The 25,069-nt window shown below is 35.7% G+C and overlaps 1 protein-coding gene across 1 annotated transcript; it reads left to right on the top strand.

Moving 5' to 3' along the window:
• Window positions 1-378: 378 nt before the first annotated feature.
• DDX1 (DEAD-box helicase 1) lies at window positions 379-22,296 on the top strand. Its single transcript, XM_048936227.1, has 26 exons — window positions 379-483; window positions 4,030-4,081; window positions 5,002-5,065; window positions 5,692-5,721; window positions 5,978-6,074; window positions 7,280-7,327; window positions 7,477-7,560; window positions 8,477-8,560; window positions 8,974-9,050; window positions 10,318-10,390; window positions 10,497-10,573; window positions 11,383-11,497; window positions 11,961-12,099; window positions 12,907-12,967; window positions 13,992-14,090; window positions 14,790-14,879; window positions 15,432-15,620; window positions 17,424-17,475; window positions 17,918-18,064; window positions 18,748-18,839; window positions 19,395-19,467; window positions 20,303-20,375; window positions 20,522-20,564; window positions 20,788-20,883; window positions 21,603-21,723; window positions 21,966-22,296. The coding sequence occupies exons 1-26, from the start codon at window positions 468-470 to the stop codon at window positions 22,094-22,096; spliced, it is 2,223 nt and encodes a 740-aa protein (XP_048792184.1). The 5' UTR covers window positions 379-467; the 3' UTR covers window positions 22,097-22,296.
• The last annotated feature ends 2,773 nt before the right edge of the window (window positions 22,297-25,069 follow it).

The raw sequence follows: 25,069 nt of genomic DNA, 5'->3' as shown, positions 1-25,069 counted from the left end.
CCTTTGGCGCCGCGCTGCGGGGCGGCGGGACGACGGGCAGCTGCCACCGCTGCCTGAGCGGCTGCAAGGCACCTACCGCTGGGCAACTGCACGATAAGGGTGGGGGAGAAAAAAAAGAGAAAGAAAAAAAAAAAGCTCTGCATTTGGAATCGAATTGTATTTTTATAGCAACAATCTCTTGCCTTTAACTTGTCTCAACGTTATTCAGACAAAAAAAAAAAGTAAACAAAAAAAATATTTCACACACAAAGCTCACAGCTGCATTATACCAAAAACTACGCAAGGACACAACACCGCAGCGCTGCGCACAAATGTAAAGCGAACTTCGCATCCCAAACCCACCCGGAACGTTTAAAGCCGGCCGTGCAGGCAGCGCTCCCTGCTTCCCAGCCGGAGCCACGTAGCAAAGGACACGCACCACGCATGCGTAGTGCGGATAGGTAGGAGCGGCTGGAGGCGCCGTGAAGATGGCGGCGTTCTCGGGTACGTGGAGATGAGGCAGGAGGGGGTTGGTTGGTCCTACGTACTGCTGGTACGAAGTGTTAAGGTGGCTCTTACGGCTTTAGGCTGCCGGCGTTCTGTAGGGGTGGGGGCAGGTGTTCGCCGTCTCTTCACGACGTGGGGCTGGCTGGCACTGTCAGCGTGGCACAGGCCTGCTCTGCGCTCGCTGCAGTGTGTGCCTGCGGGTGGAGAAGCCTGTGGGGACATAAGTGCTCTTCCTAGGCTTTTGCAGGCCTTCAGGCACGTTTACTGGAGGTAATTTGCACGTTTTAGTGGGAAGGTAGTACGCAGGCTAATTAGGGCTACTTTAAAAGTCTAGGCTTATTTCTCGGGTGGACTGGCTTCTCCAGCAGAGCTTGTAATAACTGATCTGTGTATTGCAGTGTTCAGCTAGCGTTTTTAATGGGAGAAATCCGCTTCTGTTTTAGAGATTAAAATATGTATGCAAACTGAAGTTATTCAAGGATACCTGATCAAGTGCCTGGTTTAGTAATGGACACCACTGCCTGGGGCAGGGTTTAGAATTAAGTGATTTTGGAGAACTTTTCTAAGACATCTTGTGGTTATTCCTGAAGGAGGGAGAATCATTTACTAGTTGTGTTGACTTTTCTTTTCTTTCCTCCTCCTCTCCACCCTCACACACACATAAAGACAAAACAGCGGGGAAAATAGATAGTAAGGTGCTACACAGTATAGATATGTGAGAAGTCTCAAGGAGCTCCATAAATAGGGAAAAAATTAACATGACAAGCAATTATCAAACTACCAAAGCACCCTGTGTTAACACAGTCTGGTCAGATCTGCTATTTCAACTTTCAGGCATGACACTGGTTGTTAAAATGACTGTTACAGTTTACCTTGGCAGATGGCTAAGCACCACACGTGGGCTTGCTGCCCATTACTCCCCATTCTACTGGAAATGGGGAGAGAATGAAAAGGTGAAAAACAAGAACTCATTGGTTCTCGTGGATTGTGATAAAACTATTTCCTAAGGTGGAGAAAAGGAAAAGGATATTAATTATGACATATATATACATCTGTATATATATACATATATATATGAAAGAACGTATATAAATATATGTAAGAATGTATATAGTAAGTGATGCACAAGCAGTTGCTTACCAAACCCTGACCAGTGCCCAACTAACCCCCTTAGCAGTGGAAGAGAGCAACATGAACTCCCACCCACTTCAGAACTTCTGCATGATGTCATATGGCACAGAATATCCCTTTGGTCAGTCTAAGTTAGCTGTCTTGATTCTGTTCCCTCCTTGGTCCTCTACTGGGAAACTAGGATGACATTGGCTCTGTATAATATTGTTTAGCAGCAGTTGTAAACATCAGTGTGTTAATATTATTTTTTTCCTACAACCCAAACATTCCAGACACTCTGAAAAAAACAATAATTTCTCAGCTGAAACTAAGGAGTGGTACTAATGAACCCCTACAATTCTGTGATTCTGTGATTAAGAAAATATTGTAATTCTTTCCTTAGACCTGAAAATGAATGTAGATGGTAGACAGGATTGTGTAGTTGAGGAAAAATTGCCTAATTTTGTTGATAGTGGTTTTAATTAAATGTAATATAGTTATTTCAGTTGAGATGGACCCTTAAAGGTCACCTAGTACAACCACTATGCAATGAACAGGGGCATCTGCAGCTAGATCAGGTTGCTCAGAGCCCTGTCCAGCCTGACCTTTAATGTGAACACGGCATCTGCTGCATCTCTGGGCAACCTGCTTCAGTGACTTGCCACCTTTATGGCAAAAAAGCTATTTTTCTTATAACCAGTCTAAACCTTCACTCTTTTAATTTGAAACCATTTCTCCTTGTCCTATCACAGCAGAAGAGTCTGCTAAAGAATCTGTCCCCTTCTTTCTTATTGCCCCACATTAGTTACTGGGAGGCCACTCTTGAGTCTCCCCTGAGCTTTCTCTTCTCCTAAGGAACAATCTGAATACAAGAACTTAATTGGCATAAACTGGAAGTATATTAGAAATGGGAAAAAATGTGTAAGGGATTTATTTCTAATTTGCACTTAATTTCTTCTTTTTACTCATGTGGCTTATGTAAGATTTTAGGATTAAAAATTAATACTTGAAAACTGAAGCTTTCTGAAAACAAGTCACTAAGTAATTCCCATTTTTCATAGCATTTAAATTACTACAGCAAATGTTAGAATAATTTTTGGCTGGATAAATCCGAGTATATAAACCCCATTCTTTGTGTACATATACAGGTGTGTGTGTATATATACAACTGGCAATGCAGACAAGAAAGAATGGTCTCAATTTGCACCATTAGAGGTTCAGGTTGGATATTAAGTTGAATATTAGGACAAATTTATTCTCCAAAGGAGTGCTCAGGTGCTGGAACAGACTGCCCAGAGAGATGACTGAGCCACTATCACTGGGGGTGTTCAAGAAACGTTTAGATGTTGTACTGAGAGTTATGGTTTAGTGGGGAAGTATTGGTGATAGGTGGGTGGTTGGACTAGATCTTGGATGTCTTTTCCAACCCTGGTGATTCTGTGAGTTTCCGTTTTTATATATGTCTAAATTTATATATCAGGGAAAAAATATATTTCACAAAGAAAGTCAACATGTGACAAGGTGAAGACTAGTTTGTAAAACCTTTCTGTAAGAACCTGTATATTGGTATTTAATAGATTTAGTGTGAGATTATGGACCTGGGGAGGTAACCATCAGTTTTGTTGATGTTGGAATATTGTCATTAAATAGGTGCTGGCTTTTTTATTATTTGTTTCAATTTGAGAGAATTTGTGTATGGACTTACAACCTTTTCTATGTGACTTCATATTTTTAGCCTCTGACTTCGATGAGTTTGCTGTAATAAAAAAAAAAAAAAAAAACTGTACTAGTGTTTAAAAAAAAAAAAAAAAACCGTAAAAAATCCTGTAAAAACTGTAATAACATAATCACTGGATGCTGGATGTGATTACTAATTGTATCAAAATTGAAACAGTCTCTTGTTAATATACTTGTTATAGCTATGTATGGAAAGTTCTGGTGAAAAGAAACTTAAGCATCCAAGTCCTTTTTTTCATACACAGTCCTTTTTTGTTTGCATTTTGATTGTAGAAACTTAAGATCTCAGTAAAAACAAAGTCTGTCCTGCTGTTTGTTTGGACTGTTCTCTTAGATTTGCGAACATGAAAAGTATGTGCTCTTGAAGTAGTACTTAGCTACCTGGATGTTTTATTTGCTAGTATGTTATTTGCTTTCCCTTGGAGAAAAGAATCCAGGATTCCCTGGCTCTTTGCATGACCACTAAAGCTGGGGAGAATTGCCAAAAGTAGGCCTGAGAAGGGAGAATGTTTCTTATCAATCACTCAAGTTCTGTAGAGAAAGTTGCATATACTGTTGCCAAAAGTTGTGCCTCATTACATCTGTCTGTGGTTGCATATCTCCAAGTATCAATGATTCATTTTGGGCTATGTTGAGGTAACTAACACTGCTTGTTAGGTGTGTTTTCTTTACTTTTTTTTTTTTTTTTCCTTACAGAAATGGGTGTTATGCCTGAAATAGCTCAAGCAGTGGAGGAGATGGATTGGCTGTAAGTAGGCATGCTTTTGAGCCTGGCAAAATCTATCTTGTTTTTCAGTACTGTATCACATGCTTAAAATACTTGTGGTTTTTTTTTTTTTTTTTTTTTTTTTTCTCAAGTTCTGCATCGCTTGTATTTCTTTACAGTGTGAGAGACTGAAAAACACAAACTGCAACTGTAGTAGTAACACACAAACTTGGACAAGCAAATTATGACAGCTTTAGTATTCTTTGATAAAAGACGCTGTGCTTCTGGTTGATTTATTATGCATTGTGAGACTGCTGGAAATACTGTTATCTAGTTGATACCAGTTTAGTGTTTTCCAGACTGCATTTGGAGTTCCTGTTCTTCAGTGTCGATGCCTGAGTACGTCGTTCAACAAAAATTACTCTTCCTCATGCTAGTTGCTCGTTTGACTAAAATATTTTACTTTGAGTTGTCATTTGGAACAAGACTGTCCATGCAAATTACATCTTTACCTGCATGCTTAGTATTAATCATCTGAGATTGATTGAAAATATTGGTTACGTTTACTTTTGTTCTTTTCCAGTTTTGAGTAGTAATCTTGTAAATGAGGGATATGTAGATGACTCTAAAAGTGAACAACACTGGAAGAAAGGAAATCAGAGAATAAAGTTCTCTTTTTCTTGTTATATACTGATGTATGATATAGCCATCTCGTCAGGGTACAACTGAATACACTGCGTCTACTTGTCCCTTCTTGTAAGGTACATGACATATTCTAAACCTTCCTTGGAAATCTTGGCATTTTCACTTCTTTAGCTGCAAGCCAGGAAAAATAACTTTTACCTGCTATTTCGAACCTTGCCTATGTGGTATGTCAAGGTGGGTTTTGTGAGTTCCTGTACAAACAAAAATTGTTTTCAAATAACTTCTAGTTATGTTAATGTTTGCTTTTTTTCCTCTAGTCTTCCTACAGATATTCAAGCAGAATCTATCCCATTGATTCTGGGAGGTGGTGATGTACTCATGGTAAGTATGCAGGATAGTCCTCAAATGAATATTCTTTGTGCATTATTTCCATCCTTCCAGAAGTGATGGAACTAGTGTAGTTATACTAAATCTTCAGTCCTTCTGTAAGAAGTACATCCTTAGATAAAAAACACTTTGAGTTCCTACTGTAGTTCCAGCTGTTCCTTAAGATGGAATTCATTCTTCTTATGCTTCAATGTTTGACAGGCACTGCTACATGAATGAAATCCATCTGATTTCATCTGCTCTTTGTTGTAAACAGATGATACAGATCTGCATGGAACATGACTAATGTGTCAATAACTGTCTCAGTGTGTCTCAATAACTGCTTCATTGTCAAAAACCTTGAAGATACCTGATTATCTCTTGATACCTGAATATCTCTACATTATGTCTCTGTCTTTGATTCTGTAATCAGACATGTATAGATAGTTCTTTTGGTAAGCTCTGGAGGCTTTTATGTTCCAAGTTTATTGAAAAGATTTTGTGTATTTGTATTTGTATCTAATTCATGTGAAGCTGAGATTTTCTGTATTATGCAGAGGTAAAAGTATGAATAGAACCATTGAACAATCTTTACTGTGAATGTTGAAGTTGATGAAACTCTTAATTTTTTCTTCCTGTAGGCTGCAGAAACAGGGAGTGGAAAAACTGGTGTAAGTAATCAAATTTAAATCTAATACAAGAAGTAGTAGTGATAAAAGCAATTATGCCACAAGAGGCATTGTGCTTAGTGATGTATACTTAACATGCCAAGAGAATATGAATGCATTTGTATAAGTATTTAAGCATATGCTTGTGCTTGTTTTAAAATGTTTTATAACCCATGGGTATTACAACTGAAAACTAAGCTGACTATATATCTGAGAATGTCTGTATAGATTGTGGAAGCAAAATAAATTCATATTTTAGGCTTTCAGCATTCCAGTTATCCAAATTGTGTATGAAACTCTGAAGGACCAAATGGAAGGGAAGAAAGGGAAAGCAACTATTAAAACTGGTGGGGCAGGTAAGTTTTTTTCCATACCACTTGAAGGTTTAGAGTATTGTTGATTCATGTTGATTCCATAATACCCCAAAGTAAAAGAAAATTTACTTGCAATTAAAATGGATCTTCTCTTTTCATTTGTGATAATGTGAATAGAATGTAATTACTCTATAAAATTACAAATACAAATAATGTGATTTTTGTGGAAGGAACCACGATGCATTGGACTGCACAGTCTTGGTTGCCTTTAGCTTAAAGTTGGCAAATCCACAGTGCTGCATATTCAATGTTCTTTTGAATACATGCTAGATTATTCTCTTGGAAGATGTGAAATGGTGGTAATGACCAATTTCAAATGAGTGGTTTTTGGTGATTTTTAGGTTTTTGTTTTGTTTTTTTGTTTTCGCTTTTTTTTAGAAGTCCTCTTGTTAGCACAAATGAGGCATCAGCAGTGACATCACATACTCAGCTTGGGCCTCTTATATAAGCCTGAGGTGCAGACTTGAAAGCCTTTTTGGGTATAGACTGACTTATCTGTCTGGGCAACAGTGTAGTAACTTCAATTCTGCTGTAATGAGTAAATGTTGTATTCTCTCTATTGCCTAGCTAAATTTGGAAGCTGTGTAACAGCACCTTGAGTGGCTACAAATTTGAATTAGGAAATGTTAAATTGAACTGGCAATGGACAGGGCCAAAACTTGTTGATACAGCATAGCTTGTAACCACGCTGTTATTCTTACAGTATGGGAGTTTCTAATATTTACATAGACTTGCATCTTGGAAGCTACTATGTCCAGTCTTTAGTAGTTGGAGGTTGAGATTTGCCATTGACTGTAATTGTACAAAGGATGGAGAAAGACCTTAAAGAAGTTGTCAACTTAGAGGTTAGTTGTAGCTACTGTTACAATGTTGACAGTGCAGTCAACTTAAGAAATAAATAAATGAAATCTCAACCTCTGGCTTATCTTTAGTATCAAATTTTTAAGCAGGTTAATCTGCTGTCTTTAATGGAATAATCCAAACTTACATAGAATACCTTCATATTATACATCTGTGTCAAAGATGGAGGCATTCACTTTGACCAAGGCATTTTAATTGATTTGGAATAAGGTTGTCTTCCCAAAATATTAAGCTAGACTGCAGAGACAATGTGAATTTTGAGGTTTTGTTCTCCAGGCTTATCTTGTTGCCTTAATGCATTTTCTGTTGTTGTCTTTCAAACCTAGTGCTCAATAAATGGCAGATGAACCCATATGACAGAGGATCAGCTTTTGGTGAGTTGTTTTAATGCTACTTCAGTTGTTCTTTATGCTTAAATGTTGTCATTGTGAAACAGAATAAAACTAAAATATACCCAAAGATTTTTTTTTTAAAGCTATTGGAGAAGTGATTTCTGAAACTAAAGCTTTCTTGTCATCTTCAGCAATTGGATCAGATGGTCTGTGTTGTCAAAGCAGAGAAGTAAAAGAATGGCATGGATGCAGAGCAACTAGAGGCGTGACTAAAGGTAAGGACAAAATGTATTTCAGAGGCTTTCCTGTAAATTTCAGTTGAAATACCCACCTGTCATCCATTCTTAACGTAGACAATTGCATTTAAAATTTACTATATATATCTAAGTGAATGTCAATTACTCAATTTATTGCTAGCTGAAGACTTTGGAAAGAAAACAAACTTCAGGCTGTTTTGAACTCCTCTGATAGGATGTGGAGTCAGAGGAGATGCCATTATAACCAATCTTCACTTGAACATATTTTATTCAGATGTTATTAATAGGAAGTCACTAACTGCACTGTACATGGGAATTATTTCCTCACATGTTCCCCACACAGATGCATACACAAATTTTGTGGTTACCTTGGTGAGAGCGGCAGTTGGATGTCTGGTCCCAGCTGTTACTTGGAAGCAGAGAATTGTGCTGATGTTACAGTGATTCTAGTTGAGTTCATAAAGACCCTCGGTCTATTTCATCAGATGTGCACAGAATCTTATAGTGCATCTGTGCATAGTAACCACTTGAATGTGGTTAAAATCACGCAGCTAATTATCAGTGCTAGTTCATGCTGATCATCTTGGACTGATTTGTCAGATCTCTGTTGGTTTGATTATAATCAGATGCTGTGGATTCTGCAAAACCACGGATCTCTTGCTAGCTTATTTAATTTTTAGAGACTTCAACACACTACCTCCGAGCACGCACTTTACCTTTCTTAGGACTGCTGTTCTCTGATATGTTTCTCCATCCACATACATAGGGTGAAAGAATTCTGTAGATACCTATCACAGTGGAGGTTTTTATGACTCTTATGGTAGAAGATGGAAGTACTGGATATACGTTGTCTTGGTCCACTTAACTGTACCACCTCAATGAAATTGAAGTTTTGGTCTTTGTTTTGATTTCTTTTTTTCCTTCTCTTTTAAAGGAAAGTACTACTACGAAGTGTCTTGTCATGACCAAGGCTTGTGCAGAGTTGGTTGGTCAACTATGCAGGCTTCACTAGATTTGGGTGAGTTTCCTCATATTTACATAGACAATTCTCATAGTCACATTCATGAAATGGCTGTGATCCTTTTCTCTTCTTGTAAAGAAGGGAGACTAGGGAAGAGACGCCGTATCAGGGAGTTCAAGACTTGTACAAATCTTCTACTTAAAGGAGAAAATCTGTATAAGGTGCTAATGTTTCTAATGACCTTTTCCCTTTATTTCAGTATTTTATTGAAGGTGACTAGTGAAATAAATCAGTATACTGATACAAAGATTGTGTTTTAGAATACGTCAAAACTAGAAGTCTTTGCTTAGCATTAGGTGGTATTTTTAACATTAGAGGTTGAAGTCAGCAATATAAATGATAGCAAAGGGTGGTGAAAACTGTAACCTGTCAACCAAATAGTAAAAAGCTTTACTCTTTGTTATCTTCAGGTACTGATAAATTTGGCTTTGGATTTGGTGGAACTGGTAAGAAGTCTCACAACAAGCAATTTGACAGCTACGGTGAGGTAGGCTTAAAATGTTTATTGATAGTAATGTTGCTATTCATTTCTAAATTCATTACTTTTTAATAGAGAATTTGTGTCTTGGTTCTTAGCTGTAGCAATCAGTTGTCTTTCCCAGCAGTGCTAACTTCTTAAGATAAAAACACTAAGCAAAAATACCATGAAAGCCTCAAGCTATTTTTGGACTAAAGCATATTAATGAATTTAACAGGAGTTGTTAGCACATTGAGAATTAAAATAATGGCTAGATAGCAATGATAATAACTTTCTTAGAAGATAAAGTTTTTCTGTGTGTTACAGGTTAGTGTTTAACTGATCTCTTGGATTTATTTCTTTACTTATTTTCACTGTTAGCTTGTAGAACACCCATCTGCATACCCTAGTGTATGGGAAGTGAGGTCATTGAAGCCTGCATACCAGTGATTGCTGGAAATCAAAAAACTCTTAAGAACTCAAAATATGTACTTATCTGCCAAAAAAGCTATAGCAGTCTCCAGTTGGATCACTTGGACCAGTTGAACCACTAAAACTGTTATCTGTATATATATTTAATATGTATTTTTGAAAATAACTGTGTTGGTTTTTGTGCAGAGTGCAAGTCAGGAGTTCGTAGATGTTTGAGCATAACACATAAATATAAATAATACAGCAGAAATGTCTGTGCTATTCGTGAATTGTCAATACTGTAAAACTTGAAGATTTCAGTATTGTAGGTTTTTTTTATGATAGTGATAACCAATCTGTCAAACTTGAAGCACTTCATAGTGCACATAGGTTTTTATTAAATATGCCTGCAATGAGATTTCAAGCTGTTTCAAGTATTTAAGGTATATAGCACACATTTCATACTTCCTACAAGAGTGACCCTTCTCATATTATCATGAAATAGGTTACTATTAGAGTGTTCAGTGCTTGAAGCTCAAATTTAAGTTGATTAGTAAATGTATAATTAATGCACTTCTTCATAATGCAGAAGCCTTCCAGGTGAATGACTTGAATTTGTCATTGTCAGTGTTCAAGTAAATTTAAAGCAGCAGTGAAGGTGGGGGTATCGAAGATAAATTTGGCAGTTTACTGAAGATGTAAAATATGAATGCTGTTTATTACAGTAGTATTGAAATAAAAGTAGAACTTGAGTCTCTTGAAAATGAGTATTTAGTGGGGAGAAGTGTAAAGGCTGTAAAAATGGGCAAAAGTGTAAACACAAAGTTTTCTTAATACATTAATTGATCTAAAATTTGTTAGTTTCACAAAATTTTTCTCATTATAGGAATTCACCATGCATGATACAATTGGATGTTATCTAGACATAGATAAAGGACAAATTAAGTTTTCCAAAAATGGTAAGTTTTATTCACTTGCTTTTTGAGAGCTTTATTTGGATGCTTGAAGGGTGTGGGAAAAGGGATGTGTACGCATGATGTCTGACTGTGCAATTCCTGCTTTCAGGGAAAGACCTTGGCCTTGCATTTGAATTCCCACCACATATAAGGAACCAGGCACTCTTTGCAGCTTGTGTGCTGAAGGTAACTTAAGAATGTCACAGATGTGCGTGCAAGATGGTGGAAATTGTTCTATTTCCACTAAGTAGTTATTAATAAAATCCTCATACCTACCTGTAATTACTATAGTTGCACATTTATGCTGTTTTCTTCAGCCTACTAGTGATTCACTACTGAATTTGTCACAAGTGTGTTAGCTTTGACAAGGACTGCTCAAGCTACATACCAAGTATCTAAATTCAGATGGAAAAACTGAAATTGGAATATGAGGGTAGAATGGTGTGGAGGAAGTACTATCTTCCTCTATTAAATTTTGGTATACTGTGATTCAGTAGAGTTAAACAGGTAACTTAATAGTGTCAAAGTTTGTGGTCTACCTGAACTACGTTTCCTATTTCATTTACTCTAAATTTTAACGTTCTGTTTGTGGAGCAGTATGTCTTTGTTCTTACAGTCTCGAAAGCAAAGGCTTTAGTAGAACTTTTTGGTGTTCAGAGGAATGTAAAAGTCAAAAATTGATTTTTCTTTTTGTTTAGTTGAGGTTAGTCATTGAATATCAATTGAATATAAATTTTGTTTTAATGTTTCAACATCTCTATAAATGTTTGAATACTTTGATATGGAATTTAAGAGCTAAAATTCGAGTACAAAATGTCTGGCGGGTTTTACACTGCTTGGGAAAGATGTGAAAGAGGGCCGGGGGGGAATAATACCCCATTCCCTGTCCCCACAGAATATGTAACTGGATTCTCAAGGGTGTAGCTTCCTGTGGAATTGTTTCTCTCTTTATGTTGTTGCTTGAAGCTATGTGACACAGTTTTGTTGAAATCTAGAATGCTGAATTGAAATTCAATTTTGGTGAAGAAGACTTCAAGTTTCCACCAAAAGATGGCTATATTGGTCTTTGCAAAGCTCCTGATGGTAATGTTGTAAAATCACAACATACAGGTAGGTTTCACCTTTAATTTTCTCTTTGTTGTGTATTCATATTGTGTGTTAGAATACATTTTGTTCACTTTCATTTCTACATTACTGCAGTACTCATTTTAGATTGCAAGCATCTTCTTAGTGGCAGCAAATCCAGTGCTTTTTTGAAATTCTTCAGTCATCTTCAGTTTAAACTGAAGTAGTATTAATGCTTCGAGCTCAGAATCAACTTCTCGTAAAGAATTCAAGCTACTCCAGGATGTTCTCCTAATTTTTATTGCAGAGTATACATAAAAAAGTATTATGTTGCATGGCCAGTGTACCATTATCACTGCAAGATTTACTTATAATCTGAATAATCTAAAGCAATAACACCCTTCAGTGATCTATTTAGAATTATATGTTTATTTACTGTAATGCATCCCAGGATAGAAAAGTAGTTTGTCTTAATGGCTTTTCTATTTATTTTTTCTCCAAATCTTAGGAAGTGCACAAGTGGTTCAAACACAGAACCTTCCAAATGCTCCAAAAGCACTGATTGTAGAACCATCGAGAGAGCTGGCAGAGCAAACCTTGAACAATGTGAAGCAGTTCAAAAAATACATTGATAATCCCAAGTTAAGGTAACAATACCTCTGTTACCTGGATTGCATTTACAGTGTTGTCCATGGGCATGACTTGACAGGGGGTAGGGTTCTACTGTATTGCTGAATGAACCTTAATCTGCAGTGCCACTCAGTAATATCTGCTGCAAGCCAAACTTCTAATTTTTCTGCACTAATCAGACTCCAACATGTTGCTGTATACAAGGTCATCTCTGTTAGCATTAGTGTGTTTGTAGTACAAATGTACTGATTAGCATGGGATTAAAATTCTAACAAAAAAAAAAAAAAGCAAAAACTTGTTTGCAGGCTACTTTGTTCTTAAGTGGTTCCTCTCTTGACTCTACTTAATACAACTTTAAAAAGAGTCTCTAGTTTTAAAGAACAGCGGAGCACAAGAGTGCTTTTACTAGAGTTGCATGTGTCTAGCAATGGAGAGAGCCAAGTTATGATGTAAAATTGATTTAGTTTCCTTATTTGCATTGCTTACTTTCAAGAGCATGGGAAACTTACTAAACAAATTTGTCTGCTTAAGATTTTAAAGAACCAAATCTTTTTTTAAGGTGAAAATGGTTAAGTTGTTAATGTTTACTACAACAACAATAAAATAACAGTTAAAATACAACTTTAACAAAATTTGCAATTTCTCAAAATGAAGTACTATATATTCCATAAAAAGGATTTATTTTTTTTTAGTATTTTGTTCCCAGTTACCATTCAGAAATGTTAAACACAGCTACTAATAGTACAATCAATCTTCAGCTTGATGCTTAGTTTCTCTCCTGAATAGAAAAATAATCAAATATGTTGATGTAACTTTCATTATAGGGAATTATTGATTATTGGTGGAGTTGCTGCAAGAGATCAACTTTCTGTGCTGGAACAAGGAGTAAGATGCATTCCTTTTGTTCATATAAGTTAAAAGTTCAGTTTCAAAATAGCTTACGATATACTTTGAGAATAGTACTAAAGTTTCCTGTAAGTGCTGTTTGCCTGTGAGAAAGACATCATACATTTGATAGTGTGACAATGTTGCTCTGTTCTAGCACTTGTCATTTTACTTCTGTGACAAAAATAAATACTAAATTCTAAACACAAATACTTGTAGTAATTGATCAAATTCTATTTTAAATTGTTCAGCAGTACTTAGACATAACAGGAATTTTTACTTTAGACATTTGTTGTTAATTACCAATATGAAAACAGATTTCTTACTTTTTCACATTTATGCCAGTAAAACTGGTCTGTGATTGTCAGGTTCAAACTTTATACCAAACAGGTCCTACACAGAAGGAACCAGTCTAGGTTCTGCAGCATAGAATGTGTAGTCAATTCAATTGTCCCTTAGGTAATAGTGAAGTATTTTTGTTGTTTAAGACTAACTTTTGGAAGTGATACCTTGTCAGTATTGAGAGGATTTTTTTACAGTGATTCTGACTGCTGAAATCAGAAGTTTGTCCTAAGCAGGCTTGAACTGGAAGATTGCTATATTTCCGTATAAATCATAAATTTATAATGGTGAACCCTTCTGTCTGGCAAAATATTAAGTTTCTTTCTATCATTGGTAGATTTAACAGATTTCTTACTGTAGAGGTATACCTAATTTTTCTTAAATGGGAATGAAATAAATTTGTTGCCTGCAGACTTTGTGGGATTTTCTTTTTCCAAGGATGCTGAAAATATTATCGGGCATGGTTCTGGCAATTCTAAATTGAAAGGTAGCCTTTGCTTGTGATAGTGGATGTAGGGGACAGATGATCATAAGATGTCCATCTCATACAAACTATTCTACAATGCTTTTGTTATAATTTGTAGAAAATAGAGCATCACACTGCTGATTGTCTCACAAACTGAAGTGTAGGCAAAACATTTATTAGCTATGTGACAAATAAATGCTGCTGTGTATTTCACAGGTGGATATTGTCGTTGGAACTCCTGGAAGACTGGATGACCTGGTCTCAACCGGAAAACTTAATTTATCTCAAGTTAGATTCCTCGTTCTGGATGAAGCTGTATGTGGAGAATTAAGCGATATTTAATTTCTAGTCTTAAATGCAGTATAGCATTTTATGAAAGATGTAATGCAATGAATAGCTTTGTAGCATTTGGCACTTAACAGCTGCCTCTAAGGCAGTCTAGATTAATGTACTTCTATATTTTTTGTTTCTAAGCATAGTAACCTACATAATTTCTCTTTTTGTAGCCTCTTTGGTAAAGCTGTTTTATTTTAATCTGATAGAGAAATATGTTTCAGACTGTATTCATAAGATTAGCAAATTCAATCCCTGTCTGTACACAGCATAGTATTTGGGAAGATTGAAGAAATAAACAGTAAGGATTTTTGCTTACCCAGCAGGTCTTCAAGTCAACGTATGTCCTAGTCTGTATGTTGTTAAATGAGTGCATCTTTCTGATGTGTTATAGTACAACTGAGTGTTGACAAAGATAAAATGTCTCTCAGTGTTAGCTAATAGAAGCAGCTGAAGCAAATATTTAATTTCTTGTGAAGCACTGCAGCTGTACTTGTAAATAATCCACATTTTTCCTTTTTTTCTCCTTAGTAACAGTATTCCAGCTAGACATTGACCTGTTCAGCTAATTAAATGAGTGGACCTCTAAGACTCAAGTGTATAGCTTATTTGACTGAGGTGTACTGACTGACAAAATACTGACAAAAAAACTGCAGCTTTTTACATTTTATTCCCATGTAGGATGGCCTTCTTCTTCAAGGTTATTCAGATTTCATTAACAGGATCCACAGCCAAATTCCACAGATAACTTCAGATGGCAAGAGACTTCAGGTATGAAGTCTGCCCTTGATTTCTGTGGTCTGCTGCTTTCAGTTAATTATTGCATGGCATGGAACTGCTTCTTTGACATAGTTTATTCTTTGTTACAGCCATTGCTCACAAGCAACATGTGATTATTGGGTTCAGTAAACGTCTGGGAACGTGTATTTTTGGGATCCTAGGTCTGAAGCCCAGCGTCTAACAGTATTTGCGTTATATGATAAAAATGCATCTGAAAAATGATTGAATACTTACATTGACTACCTACACTCTTGTTTCTGATGCTATAATAATCATCTTAGTAGAAGTATTTTTGTTACTCTCCAGTGATTTAAGTTTCTGTAGCAGAGTAGTTGAGTTTGTCCTGACTCATCAGCTGAGTAGATGCTATGATGAAGAAAGCTGGTTTGGAAGACTTTGTGCTGAAGCGTGCTACCACATACTCTTCTGCTAGGGTTTTTTGTTTCGTGTTGTGATGTCTGTAGTTTTGCTTTGTTTGCTTTTGGATTTTTGCTAGGAGACTCTGATCTCCAGTGGCATTCGTGTGGCTTTTTTTCTTCTTAGGTGATTGTGTGCTCTGCAACACTACATTCTTTTGATGTGAAAAAACTATCTGAAAAGATCATGCATTTTCCTACCTGGGTTGATTTGAAAGGAGAAGATTCTGTCCCTGAAACTGTACACCACGTAGTTGTGATTGTAAATCCCAAAACTGATAAACTCTGGGAAAGGCTTGGCAAGAATCATATCAGAGTAAGTAGCTTATAAATGGAACTTGGATTACTTGTTTGCCAGTATTTACTTTATCATGCAGAATTGAGGCCTAGTGTTATAGGATCTTTGCCAGCTATTGAAAGTTTAGTGTAAATGAAACAACTTGCTCCATTTACTCAGCAGCGTGATATTGGTAATGTCATAACACTGTATTTGAAAAGCTCAGTCTTAACTTAGGAAAATCCTGGAGGAATAGCATTGTGGTTTGTAGTAAGGAACAATGGCACTGGACCATTTATTCAGTCATTTCACAGCTAACTGTAGCCTGACTGTAGTTAGTTCAGAAGAGACCGTAGGTCATTTGGAAAAGACAGGTAAACGCCACTGTATGGATCATTCTGTAGAGCACTTTTTGTCTCTAATCTGTGAGATAAGCAATTTTTAGAGGAATAAATTTCATTTTGGACTACATTTGAGACTAGGGTTTAAATTCTGCATTAACCTCACATATTCAGGTGGGAAATTCAGTATTTAAGTCTTCGGTTTGCAAGTTCTGAATAACTTGGAACTGTGTTTCATTTTTAACAACTCTTAAGCACTTGGGATCAATTGGTTTTCTTAACACCTCATTATTTGCGGAATTTTCCTTTGTTAGGACTGCTAGAGCTTTTTGGTTAGGTCTTAACATTAATTTATTTCATTTGCCATTTCATTTGTGTTGTAGTTTATATGATTCCAGTACAGTATAGTAACAACTTCTTATTAAGCAGTGGTTGTAGTACATTTCTTTCAGGTATACATGGAGACTTGCCTGGGTTGCTTTTTTCTATGAATCTACTTTGGATGCTTACATTCAGAGCTTTTCTTTAGTTCAAGGTATATTAAACTGTGTAACAGTGGAACAGAAATCACCTTACTTCTCAACTTTATTCATAGTAATTTGTATGGTAGTTTTTAAAGAGAAATTTTTATGGAGTCCTGTCAGCTACAGGAGGTACATATGCATTCATCCTTGCTGCCTCCTCTGAGGTTATTTGTTTAAAGATGAGACAGAATTCTAGGGTTTTTCTGGGGTTTTGATTCTTCAAGATGCTGCTTTTTCATGAATATAAAACTCTTGATCAATTAACTGGAGTTTAACATGAAAACAAATATTTTAAGATAGTGACCTTAGCTTTATTTAAGTACCAGAAGGATTCTAAATAACTGAAACTTCCATATGAGTTAAAAAATTGTCTATTTGCATATAACACTTAGATCACTAGACAAGTAGTTTTTCTCACCTGAACACATCATAAAAAGCTAGGGATTTTTTTTACTCAATGCGTAGATTATAGTGGAAGAGTATTGAGAACTTTGGAATCTGAATTTTCTGTTACGTAATCAATTCAGTCTTCAAACAATTTAGATTATTATGAAAAACAAAAACAAAAACAAAAAAAAAATTTTAAAAATGTAGAGTATTAAACCTAATTTTAAAAATTATTTCTAATTTTAAAAATTATTTCTGTGAGTGCTTCTCAGAAGCACTCACAGTACTTGAAATTTCAGGATTGCAAGTGGAAACAACTGGTACCATTGAACAAGTTAGCTGGCCTTCTCTGGAATTCTCTTCTTATGGCTTGTAGATGAGAACAGAATTTGGGTTTTCAGTGGGTTGTTTGAGGACAGAATCTTTGGTTGCAGAGTTGAGAATGTTGCCAGTTTTTACAAAAATATTGAGTAAATGCTAAGTAGTTGGTATTAGGTTTTCTTTCCCCCTATTCTTGTGACTGTGTGTGGTTGAGCCACAGCTACAGTAAAGCGACTAATGATTTGTTCTAATTTTCATTTTTTTCCTAGACTGATGAAGTACATGCAAAGGACAATACACGACCTGGTGCAAACACTCCAGGTAATCAGCAATCCACGTTAAGTAGTAATAGATTGTAAAATGATCTTCTGACTGTTAAGTAAAGCTGAATTATAGTAGATAATTGTCTTGAGGTGTGTCCCTCAGTATTCATTTATAGGTTTATGTAGTTATGAGGAGAGCTATTTCCATAAGTAAATAGGAGAGAAAAAGACTTGCAGGTATCTAGCAGGTGTGTAAACAACAAATGTTTTTTTGTGTGTGTATAAATAGCCTGAAACTGAGTAATTTTGTTCTTACTGTATTGCATTACCTTGGAGCGGGGATACATGGGTGAGGGAGGGGAAAGCTGAAGTCCTAGCCCACCTGCTCTGCTAATAAGCATTTGTCTACCAAAAGGCTATAGAATCTTTAAATGCGTGCTCAAAGACTTCTCGTCTTTTAAAATTATTTATTTGAAATGAGTTTTATTACTTTTACTTAGAAATGTGGTCTGAAGCTATCAAAATTCTAAAAGGAGAGTACACGGTTCGGGCAATCAAGGAACACAAGATGGACCAGGCCATTATTTTCTGCAGGACAAAAATAGATTGTGATAATATGGAGCAATACTTCATCCAACAGGGTGGAGGTAATGTTTTTCATCAAAACCTTATTCTGTTGCCTTCCTTGCTCATTTTAAAGACAGTGTTTTACGGTGAAGTGATGCTCAGAGATCACACAAATAAATTATAGTTGAGTTCTTTTGATGTTGATCAGGCATAAGAGTCGGGGTTTTGTGGAAGAGAGGTACAGAGATATTGCATGTGGAAGGAGACAGTGAACTGTTTCATGCCTGTAGTTGGCAGCTCTGAAATGGCTGGAAACAACCCACTGTGCACAAAAAATTTGAACTAGTAAGAAGCATATATAGTACCTGCTGAAATTTACGTTAGAAGGAGCAGTAGTTGCTCTAGACACAGCAGAAAACGTGAGGGCATGAAGAAGTACACACATGAGGAAACATGGAAGGGAAATGTGGCAAAAAACAGAAGGGCACTACGAAGGGACATGTGAGGAGCAACGTGAAGAAGCAAGGTAAGTTTTGACTAGGAAGAAATAAGGAGATGTCTGCACAGAACCCTTTTAGTAAAGTGGAGAGGAAGGGTGTCTTATTTTTCCAATGCTTGCATCAGTCATATATTTGTTAATTGATAATAAATTAAATGATGGAATTCCCTTAAGTTGAGACTTTTGCCCTCATGTACTTCTTTCACTGCTGTATGATGCTGTGTTATATCTAATGTATGATGTTACTAATGCATGCTCTTTCAGGCCCTGACAGGAAGGGGCATCAGTTCTCATGTGTCTGTCTGCATGGTGACAGAAAACCTCAAGAAAGAAAGCAGAACCTGGAAAGATTTAAGGTGATGCAGCAGACCCTTGCAGGCTTTTCCTTCACGTTCCATTATCTGAAAGCATACCTTATGTTTTAATCTGTGCTGCTAGTCCTTAGTTTAATTTAAATTGGGTTTGGATGTTTTATGATTGGCCCCTAAAATTCTGTGAGATGCAGGTTCTTTTGGTGGAAATGCATGCTCAGTTAACATGACCTGTATAGATTTTCACTGATAGAGGGTTCTAAATAAAGCTAATTTTAAGTTCTGTAACATTTATAAACTTACAAACTTACACTGTATCTTGGTGATCAAAAATCAAAACACATGATTGTTTAAATGTGTAAGCTGTTTATTGATTTATAGTTGTCTTATATTGATAGGGAAGAAGTATCCACGTAAACTGACCAAACTTTTCATGTTCAAAAATGATTGTTGTATTATAGAAGAGCTTTATTTGGAGTATAATGTAACGTGCAGACATACCTTCAAGGCAAAGTAAATGGAAAGGACTACTGTTTAAAGTAGTCCTTGGTTGCTGATTTGGTTTATTTAGCTCACCACTTCTTCTGACTATTTTCACAGAGAGGAGATGTCCGTTTCTTGATCTGCACAGATGTTGCAGCTAGAGGAATCGATATTCATGGTGTTCCCTATGGTAAGACATAACTTTTAAACTAAGCTATTGAATTTGCATATGACTTCAATGTAGTTGCTGTCCTTCGAGCTGTAAATACTTCTTAAAACAGGTATGTGACTTACAGCTTTATTTTAAGAAAACAGAGTTGTATATGTAAAATGCTTTATCTGGATGGACTTTTGATTGTCCACTGTGCCTTCTCAAATATCTGATGTTCTGTGTTGCTGGGGGTGCTTTTTGTTTGTCAAAAACGGAAGTTAATCATGGGGAAGAAATTTTGTAGTGGAAGCTTTAAGTGTTGGTAATGCAGGTAACACTGCTGTATTAGAACACTAAGTTCGCACTTGATAAAAGGGTTGAGGAAGAACATTACACCAATCCAAACCATGTTTATTTTAATTGTGTGGTCTGTGACATTGCTTATATTTAGTGTATGTACATACTTTTTTTTTTTGAACTTTTGAGGAGAGAAATGGGGAACATTTCTTTGATAAAATCTTCATCCCATATACTAAATAATTAGGAATTAATATTGACATTTATTAATATCACCAATTAATATTGGTGGGTTTTAAAGTGATGGATATTGTTTTAAATGCTCTTTTCTAGCCTCCTGTCTTCGATTGTTTGGTACAAAATTGTAATAGGAATAAAATCCTTAATTTGATAAGCATCACAGTGTCTCATTTTTCATAATCTTAACACAACACGCTAAAGCCTGTGGGACCCTGCAAGTCATAGTGGGACATAGCAGGGGAGTTGAAACTATTGATAATTATGGTCCTTTTCAGCTTAGGCCATTCTATGATTCTTTGATAATCAAATCATGTACTGTGGATTGTGTCTTGTACAGTTATCAACGTCACACTCCCTGATGAAAAACAGAACTATGTTCATCGAATTGGAAGAGTAGGCAGAGCTGAAAGGTATGTGTGCATTCAGAGAACCTATTATAATTTCATGGAATTTCTTTTCTTGATTTTTTTTTTTATTTTTTTATTTTTTTTTTTATTTTTTTTTTTAATAAATTGACAGTAGTTCTTGAAAAACCTCCTCTCTCCCATTATTTCAGGATGGGTCTGGCGATTTCCCTTGTGGCAAAAGAGAAAGAAAAGGTAAGTTACACTCGAGAGCAAAATCGAATGGGTGCTATTTACTTAAGTTCTGTTCACTGCTGATGCTGAGCTTTAACAGCCTGTATTGGAAAATAGCTGTTTTTTCCCACCTTAACTGAAAGGGACTCTAAAAGGATAATTGAATATACTTTCATGACAGAATTGATTGGAAAATGTGGGTACAAAGCTATTTCTGAAAGTTTAAAAGTTGTTTTATTTCTAGGTTTGGTATCATGTATGCAGTAGTCGTGGAAAGGGGTGTTATAATACTAGACTCAAGGAAGAAGGAGGTTGTACCATATGGTACAATGAAATGCAGGTAAACGTTTTGTTGACCATTATGTTCTGATTCCTCTGAAAAGACTGTGGTGTGTAGCCACTGTCTTAAGTGACTGTTTAGTTTACAAATCTAATTCTGAAATCTAATTCCATTTGAAGAAGAATTTTAAACATAAATTGTAATTTTTGTAAATTACTTGTTCAATTACAAAGCCTGTCTTAATATTCTTAGCCGATTCCATCAGTCTTAAGTTCAACTTCTCTATCATCATCTTAATGATATGCTGTCAAGAGTTATAGAATGTTAATTACACTTTTATCTAGATAGCTCTATAGCTTGAAGACAAACTAAAGATTTGCTGTTGTTCTAATGTGGAAATAATGTGTAAGTTCTTATTTGGTTTTGTATACTAGCTATGAATGCTTCTTAAATTAACAGTGCTTCCCTTCTTTCTTCATTAGAGTGAATGGCACGTGAAGTAGCTCCATTCACATAGAATAGTATATGAAATGAAACTTTCTCGTTAGGTAGAGACATAGTGAGATTGGAAATGAATTTGTGTAGTAGTTTCGGCAAAAAAAAATATATTAACCTTTGGTCCTTAAGACAAAACTGTTTTCTATGTGCAGTTTTTATTGAGTCTATTTGAATAGTTTGGCTCTGGTGGTTTTTGTGGGTTTAGATTCTTTTTTTTTTTCGAATGTTAGTCTAACTGGAATCTTGGAACATAAAAGTGATTAAATTTAAACTTTCTTCAGTTGCTGGGAGAAATTGAAGAACACTTAAACTGCACTATTTCCCAAGTTGAACCAGACATAAAAGTACCAGTAGATGACTTTGATGGGAAAGTTACATATGGACAGAAAAGAGCCCTTGGTGGTAAGTAATGGTCTACTCTTGAATTAGTCTGCTGTATGGTGGTTGTCTGCTGCATAATGGCACTGTTAGTTCTTTGCTGTCTTTTGCATTTCTTACATCCAACCTATGTGTTGCAAATAGCCAGAGTGTGTGTATGCATGTGTTTTACTTTGTTAACTTAGTGAATGGCTACAATTGAATGTTACTAGTTGTGGTGACAGATAGCTTTGAATGCATCATTTACATTAGATATCTTTTGGCAGGTGGACTTTATAAAGGCCATGTGGATATTCTGGCACCTACAGTTCAAGAGTTGGCTGCCCTTGAAAAGGAGGCTCAGACATCTTTCTTGCATCTTGGCTATCTTCCTAACCAGCTGTTCAGAACATTCTGATTGTGCCACACTTGAGACAAGACATGAGTTAATAAATGTTCTCTCCTACAAGTACAAAATTCCTTTACTATCTCTTCAGTAGCAATAGTTAGAAAAGAAAAAAAGGATTAAAATTCAATATATTTCTTGCATGATAAACAGTGTGTTCAGCATTGTTAACTCTGTATTAGCTCTTGATAAATAAAATGTCAAAGATGGAATGGCTTTTGTTCTTTTTTTGTTGTTGCCTTGAGAGTTAACTTACAAAATCATTTTTTGCATCAAAAGATTTATTGATAATACAGATATAGATAAGCAAATCATAAGAATTTACAGACGAAGAATTTAATTCTTTATGGAACATATGTAAAAAATGGCTTCGCTAATGATGTGATGTGATGTGATTTTTAATTTTATGACTTCTAAAGATGCATCAATTTTCAGGCAACTTTCCCTCATGACTGTCTCTAAGGAAAAGTATTTAGATATGATATCACAGTAAGCTACTTGGAATGATGGGATAGATTGCTTTTTGTATTACTTTCAATGACTGCTATCTTAAAATGCTGAAAGAAAATACGAACTTTCTGGAATGCATAATTTCCTCTGCAAACAAGATTAAAAAATAAAGTAAAAACTAGAAAGCCAAGCAGAACCATACTAAATTGAGTTCAAACAATTGTCCATGTAATGAAGTCTCTTCTTGTTTATTTTTACCTTGAAATTTGTGTGCCTTTTCACCTAACAACAGTAAGTGAGAAGCCATTTGTAGCTGGAGTAGTTAGCATATATGTTCCATTTACTTGATTGTTGGAATTGAGTCTTTATGTTTTTATATAGGCATGCATATATAAATGTAGACTGTTCTAAATCTGTGGGAAGAAGTTGTGGGGGAAGGAGAGAGGAAGTTGTTTCAAATGTGCTTTTTGTTAAATTTTGATAACTAACCGTTAACTGCCTCTTGGTGGAGCTGATGTTTCATATATGGCTAGAGTATATCAGCCTTCTGCTTCCAATTGGGTCAATTATATTCTTCCAATTCTATTTTCCTTAGAAACAAGCTCTTAAGCAAAAATAAATAAATAAATAAAAAATTAAGATTGTTTGTATGAAGTAGAAACTTATGATGGCAGGCTCTTCCTTCATGACTGACTTCTTGTTTCAGCTTGAATGAGCATTCATTTTAAGCTGGTAGGATAGTTAATCCACTAACTTCTGGTTTAAATAGCTTGTTCCTTGTCTGAATATGACACTAATTTTTGCTACTGTATATTTCAAAACCATGTTTGTTTTTCCTTCTCAGTGTTGATTTCTGGGGCTGGCTAACTGAGAACAGCATGAAAAGGTAGACTTTCATAAGTGCCCCACAGAAGTATTTGTCACAATTTACTGGGTTTGGAACTCTGTAAAACAACCCAATGTGGGTAGGTACACATGCTGTGCTCTAGCATTTCTATCCAAAAGGGGAACATAAAGGAAATTCAAGATTACCCTAAACAAAATAAGCAAGGCCCTACTGTTTTTAAGGTTTTTGTTCTTCCTAAACATCCTCTAATAGAAGCATCTGTAAATTTGAAATAGTATAAGTTTTTTGTTTTTTGTTTTTTTTTAAACCTCCATTAATTTATCACTTATTGGAGTACCTTTGTTCAATAGCTATGTGGTTTTTGACTGATTGGTTTCAGTACAATGTCTTGAGAGAACCTGCATTCTTGTTGGGTGATTAACTGTGAGTATTTATAACTACTTGTAGTAATCTTTCTTTGTTTTCCTTTACACTCCTATAAAGGTTCCTTTTATGGAAGGGAAAAGGATACAGATGGTGTTTGCCACTCAGTGTTCAAACTGCTGAGCTGGGGCCCCTTCTTAGTGTACTCTATTTTGCTACTGTGAAAGCAGGCAAAATTGCTTCTGGCTACACAAACTTATGCTCAAGTGCTCTCATGTTTATGGAATCAGACATAGAAATAAATGTGCCTAGCCTATCTGAAGAGGTAATAGGCCTGTGGTCACTTCCATATGTGAATATCCACATAACACAATAAGCTGGGTTGCTACTTAAGCCATTTAGCAAAATAAATGCATCTCAAGTAGACTGATAAACGAAAGGTGGGAAAATGGGTTCCTGAATTCAGTGGATGTACACCAAGGAGTGCGTGATTCTGCACTGCATTTCTGTTATAGATAAAGCGTAATAAAGCTAGGGACACTTGAAACTTTTTTGTAACCACAGTTACGTTATCATTAGCCATTAATTAAAAAAATTCTAACATGCATGGTATTATCACACTTCTCATATTTGAGAAACAGTCTTGTCACTGTAGTATTGCTTTGTTTGCAATCTTCTGACCAAGTAAAGGGCCTGAAGTACTGCAGAATCCTACAGAGTCAACTTTCTTTTGTTTACTGTTGCTTGTTGCAGTATATGAAGCTTGAAATAAATACTTTGAAAGCATTGGTCATCCCACAGATACATTTGGGAACCAGCATCCTTTCAACCAGATTAGTGATTTTGTTAATTAAGTCATTGTAGGAGTTGCGTGAAGGACAATGAGAGAGGGAAAAAAAATAAAACAAATTACACCCAATTTGCTTTTGTTGATGTTTGAAAATATCTGGTGTATTATCAGCATTACATTATAGCTATCTGCTATGTAGATTTTAAGTAATGTGTTTGTTGTAGTTTTTGAACTTCTGCTATGAAGTTTAGTTTCTCTCAACAATTATTTTTTTTCTATAATATAAATGTATCTGCTTCAAAATAGCAAGCAAAAAATTTACCATGTGGTAGTAGAATGCAGCTCTGCTTTGGACAGACCTGTGCCCAAATGTAATAATAATTTCTTTGTATTGAGTTTTAACTTCTTGAAAAAACACTTAATTTGCTATTTACTCTTAAAAGTTTAATCAGTATTTGGTTGAAATAGTTCAAAAGAAGACTGTTTTACAGAAAGAATGTGTAAGCACATATCTCTGGTGGTACTTGTAAGTTGG

Source organism: Lagopus muta, chromosome 2 (genome assembly GCF_023343835.1).
Source record: "Lagopus muta isolate bLagMut1 chromosome 2, bLagMut1 primary, whole genome shotgun sequence".
In the NCBI taxonomy this organism is placed as follows: domain Eukaryota; kingdom Metazoa; phylum Chordata; class Aves; order Galliformes; family Phasianidae; genus Lagopus; species Lagopus muta.
This window is presented reverse-complemented; position numbering and strand designations above follow the sequence as displayed.